The sequence below is a fragment of the Gobius niger genome (genome assembly GCF_951799975.1).
Source record: "Gobius niger genome assembly, chromosome: 1".
In the NCBI taxonomy this organism is placed as follows: domain Eukaryota; kingdom Metazoa; phylum Chordata; class Actinopteri; order Gobiiformes; family Gobiidae; genus Gobius; species Gobius niger.
This window is the reverse complement of record NC_136852.1, coordinates 39,585,183-39,590,824: the sequence shown is the minus strand read 5'-3', so window position 1 is coordinate 39,590,824 and position 5,642 is coordinate 39,585,183. Positions and strand designations below refer to the sequence as shown.

General features: G+C 43.9%; 1 protein-coding gene across 1 annotated transcript; it reads left to right on the top strand.

Annotated features, from left to right (window-relative positions):
* Positions 1-220: 220 nt before the first annotated feature.
* Positions 221-1,786, top strand: LOC306973883 (UDP-glucuronosyltransferase 2A2-like; the record flags this gene model as incomplete). Its single annotated transcript, XM_079570956.1, has 1 exon — positions 221-1,786. One exon carries the CDS (start codon positions 221-223, stop codon positions 1,784-1,786), a length of 1,566 nt encoding a protein of 521 aa, XP_079427082.1.
* Between the last annotated feature and the right edge of the window lie 3,856 nt (positions 1,787-5,642).

The window sequence follows — 5,642 nt, the reverse complement described above, 5'->3', positions numbered from 1 at the left end:
CCACCTGGTCACGCTCATGCCCTCTGGGAGGCGCTACAGATCTTTGAAAGCATACTCCTTTCTTCATACGGACATTAAACAAATGCCGATAGTAACTGTGCCTATATCTGGGATCTGTAATGTTGCATTGGCTACCTGTATACCTGTACTCTGCTGTGTGGCCATGACTAAATGATTCTGATTTGACCCTGGTATGATTTCTCTCTCTCTCAGGTTCAGGATGCATCTGCTGCTGTTGGCTCTGCTCTGCTGCGCCCCTGTGTTCGGGGGGAAGGTGCTGGTGTTTCCTGTGGACGGGTCCCACTGGGTGAACATGCGGATTCTGGTCGAGGAGCTGCACTCTCGGGGTCATGAGGTCACTGTGCTGCGGCCCATAGTAACCTGGTACATCAAGGCCGAGTCTCCCTTCTACAAATCCATCATACTCAACTCTTTGTCCGGATTAAGCGAGAAAAAGTTCGGAACCTTCACTATGAAGATGGTGCGACTGCGGCGCGGAGGGGCCTCGGTTTGGAGACGGATTTCTTTAGAATACGAAGTTGTTGCAGCATTTTATGAGTTGTATAAGAAAAATGCTGAAATGGCTGAACAAATGTTTGAGAATAAGACATTAATGCAGGATTTGAAGGACGCAAAATATGACCTGGTTTTGACAGATCCTGTAAACGGCGCTGGTGTTCTGCTCGCTCACAAGCTAGAGCTCCCCCTAGTGTTCAACGTGAGGTGGACCGTTCAAGGAGAGGGACATCTCTCCATCGCCCCATCTCCTCTGTCCTATGCACCAGTCGCCATGAGTGAACTCACTGATAAAATGAGCTTCTTAGAGAGAGTCAAGAACATCCTCTTCTACATGTGTACGCGGTTTCAGATCTGGTATGTGAGCGACCCAATTTACAAACCGCTGGTTCACAAATACTTTGGTCCTGACGTGCACTACATGGAGCTGTTCCAGGCGGCCGACATTTGGCTGATGAGAAACGACTTCACGTTTGAATTCCCGCGGCCCACGATGCCAAACGTGGTTTACATGTCAGGCTTCCAGTGCAAACCCTCCAGACCTCTGTCCAAAGAGCTGGAGCAGTTTGTGCAGAGTTCAGGGGAGCATGGGGTTATCGTCATGACTTTAGGGACACTGGTGGCCCAACTGCCTGAAGACATCACTGAGGAGATCGCTGCTGCTTTTGCACAAGTCCCTCAGAAAGTCATCTGGAGACACTCGGGCAAACAGCCCTCCACTTTAGGCAACAACACTCTGCTGGTGGACTGGCTCCCTCAGAACGACCTTCTGGGACATCCACAAACCAAGCTTTTTGTAGCTCACGGAGGAACCAACGGGCTTCAGGAAGCCATTTACCACGGCGTTCCTCTGTTGGGTTTGCCGCTGATGTTTGACCAACAGGACAACTTCTTTCGGATGGAGGTGCGTGGAGTGGCCAAAGTGCTGGACATCTCCACAGTGAACAGAGAGGTGTTTCTCCAGGCGCTGCAGGAGCTGTTGCACCAGCCCAAACATAGAGAGAATATGAAGCGTCTGTCAGAGCTGCACAGAGACCAGCCCATGAAGCCCATGGACAAAGCCATGTTCTGGATAGAGTTCGTCATGAGACACAGAGGAGCCAAACATCTGATAACAGAGTCCTACAAACTGTCCAAGATTCAGTATTACTGCATTGACGTGGTGGTGTTTCTGCTCACGTTAGCTGCACTGAGTCTGTTCATGTTCATGAAGACACTCACAGTCCTGTGGACAGCCCTGTCCTCACGCCTCAAAACCAAACAGGAATAAACTCTATGGACCTAATGCTGCTCCAGGCTTAAAAAAGACTTTAAAGCGAAAAAGTGAGGAATAAATTAAAGATGTCAGGTTATTTTACAGCAAAAGCAACACAACAAAGTTTGGAAGAAAATGCCATTTAATAACCCTGAGGTCAAATCTCCTTGCTGGACCAACCAAAATCCAAGCTTTGATGACCACTAGCTAATGCTAACACCCCAACAAAATAGGTTGGACTTTGCTACTTACAAAGTGCCAGTCAGCATTATTTTTTGCTTATAAGTAGTAATGTTAATTGTGACGATTTTTGTCTGGTTGAGTGCCGATCTGGCGATCGTCAACACATGAAGTAAATAGTAAATACAAGAACAAAAAATATATTTTTTTTTCTTTCTTTTTCGGAGCTTAGTTAAGGGGGAGCCCGGTGTTGCTTAAGCGGACGCCTAAACAGGAAAGCACTGCGGGAAACCGTGATTTGTTTTATGTGAAGCAATGTCGTTCCATAACCATCATATTCTAATGTTTAACTGTGCTTAGACTTTTAATGTTAAATTTATCCAAAGGACTGATCTTTCCCCTCCTAAAAAGCACAAAGACAAATTTATTTGGAGCCAATCCACTCATTGTCTATCCACAGGAGCCAATCAGCTTCAAAGGCTGAGCCACAAGCACCACCCAGACCGGGCTCAAACTGAAAACCCTTGTTCTTGAGTTCCAAAAAAAGGTTCAGAACTTTGAGCAAAGACCAAACAAAGACTTTTGGACTCTGCTTTCATTTGCTGCAACAAACCGTACCTGCAGAACCTGCCTTTTGAATGGATTAATTGCCACTTCTGGACCTAAACCCTGAACTGAATGGTCCCTGCCTACAGACGCAAACGGATCGGCCCCTTTCAACCTACGCCCGGCCCTTCCAGCTGTTACCACCTCAGTGTAAGCTCCAAAACCAGTTCTGAGAATGTTTGGCATCTTTTAGAGGTTAAAGTAAATATCCATTCAGAAACTCACAGGGGAAACGTCTTCCTTTCTCTGCATTGGCTGCCTGTGCACTTTAGGATCCATTTTAAACTGCTTCTATTTGTTTTTAAATGTCTTAACGGTGTCGCCCCACTGTACCTCTCTGAGCTCTTACACCTGTACAAGCCTTCGCGGTCTCTCAGGTCGGCTGATCAGCTCCTCCTCAGTGTCCCAAAGACCGAACGAAAGCTCAGAGGGGATCGGGCTTTTGCGGTGGCTGCACCAAAATTATGGAACGAGTTGCCCTTACACATAAGACAGGCTTCTTCTGTGCTTGTTTTTAAATCTGTTCTTAAAACGCACTTGTTCACTTTGGCTTTTAACACAGCTTGAGTTTTTGACATTTTACCAGATTTTATTCATTTGTATTCGATGCACCTTTTGTATTGTATTTTATGTTATGTTTTTATGTTATGTTATGTTTGTAGCACTTTGGTCAACTCAGTTGTTTTAAAGTGCATTATAAATAAAGTTGCCATTGCCATTACAGGAGACATTTGTGGAAATCCTATCCACACCTTAAAAGCAATGTCATATATGAACTGAACTTAATCATTTGTCAAATCTGAGTTGCAAATAGTAATTTTATGCCATGTGTGTGCTGTTGAGCTGTTAATAAATTAATAAATAAAATGTGTGTCATTCAGATGTGATTTTCTGCATTTTAGATCATAATGATATTTTCAGCTAGTCTATTTTCTGGTGTTAAAGGATTTATTTTCTGGGGCCCCCTTCATATTGGGACCTCTCAGCAAATGCCCAATTAGCTCCTTCTTTGTTGTGGCCCTGCCAAAAGGTCAAATTAAACTGCAAGTGCATATTTGAGGACAGTCAGTCACATGAAGGTCAGAAACACGTTTAAAACATTCTCTTCACTTAAGTCAATGTTAATGTTTGACTCATGTTTAATTTTGTCAACATTTATTAATTTGATATTAATCCATCAAAATGTCATATTTAAACTTACCCTGATATCACTTTTAAAAAACATTTATATTAGGGGTTGTTTGGAGTGTTTGTCATTCTGATTCTTATTACCAATAAAAAGCAAGCAGCATATAATTCAGCATGTTTGATTAAACTTTGTCTCCTTTACGCCCGGGTGGGCTGGTCATCTTTGTCATTTCGTAGATTGAAACATTGGTATCTTTTGGTTTATAAATGTATTGCTGGACCTCCGTATCTGCAGCAGCTCACTGAGCTGAGGAGCAACAGCAGCTCCAGCCTGCGCTCTCAGGACCTTTGCTGCTCCACACTCTTGGAATAAGCTACAGAAGGAGTTTCAGTTAAAAGAACTTGTATCACTTAATACTTTTAAATCACTATTGTGATCCTGCTGTTGTTCCTATGTGCTGTTCTGTTCTTGAGAATTTTGAGCAAGTGTCCACTTTGTGCGTGACTGAAATTGTGAAGCATCTGAGACCTTCCTCCTGTCCTATGGACACTATCCCACCTCATCTTTTAAAGGAGGTTATTGAAGTAATTGGACCTTGTATTGTGAAAATAATTAATTCTTCATTGATGACCGGTTCGGTCCCTGCTGTATTCAAACATGCAGTCGTTCAGCCGCTACTCAAAAAACATAATCTTGACCCCAATGCTTTGTCTAATTTTAGGCCTATTTCTAAACTCTCCTATTTGTCAAAGATCTTGGAGAAAGTTGTTTATATTCAACTTCAGTCATATCTTGATTTTAATGGGATTGGGGAGAAATTTCAGTCCGGTTTTAAAACAAAACACAGCACTGAAACTGCCCTTTTAAAGGTTTTTAATGATCTGCTTTTAGCTGTGGACAGTGGTAAATCAGCGGTTCTTGTTCTTCTTGACCTTACCGCTGCATTTGACACTGTTGACCACAAAATACTTTTATCTCGTCTGGAGTTGTGCGTAGGCATCAAGGGTACAGCCCTCCAGTGGTTCCGCTCGTACCTTTCAGACAGAATGTTCTCTGTGCACTTGGGAGAGTTCTCGTCCACTGTGTCCCCCCTTAGCTGTGGGGTCCCTCAGGGATCCATTTTGGGTCCAATCCTCTTTGCCTTATATATGTTGCCACTGGGTTCTATTTTCCAAAAGCATAATGTTTCCTATCACTGCTTTGCAGATGATATTCAAATATATTTGCCAATTACAGTCGACACCAGTAAAACCTCCTTAACAACCTTGACAAACTGCCTGAGTGACGTCCAGTCTTGGCTAAATTCAAACTTCCTGTCTCTGAACAAAACCAAAACAGAGATAGCGGTATTCGGAAGTTGCAACCCCCTGTCAAACCTGAAGACCGACAGTGTTATTGGGCCTCTTGTTTCCTTTATCCGCCCCACTGTTAAAAATCTTGGGGTGACTTTTGATACTTGCTTCAAATTTGAAAAACACATCGGATCAGTTGTAAAAGCCAGCTACTTCCAACTAAGACTTCTTGCGAAAATTAAGGCCTACTTGCCAAAAAAAGACTTAGAAAAGGCGATACACGCCTTCATCACTTCAAGGTTGGATTATTGTAACTCCCTTTACACAGGGCTGGACCTTAAATCCCTCCAGCGCCTGCAGGGAGTCCAACACGCCGCCGCCCGCCTGCTGACCGGCACAAGAAAATGGGAGCACATCACTCCCATTCTGTCCTCCTTACATTGGCTTCCAGTTCCCTTTCGCATCAAGTTTAAAATTCTGCTGATTGTTTTTAAATGCCTAAATTCGCTGGCACCTCAGTATCTGTCAGAACTGCTGCAGCTCTACTGTCCTTCCAGAGCTCTGAGGTCTGCTGACCAGCTTCTTTTGTCTGTTCCTAAATCCAAGCGTGTGTCCAGAGGTGACCGAGCCTTCTCAGTGGCGGCCCCTAAACTTTGGAACAGCC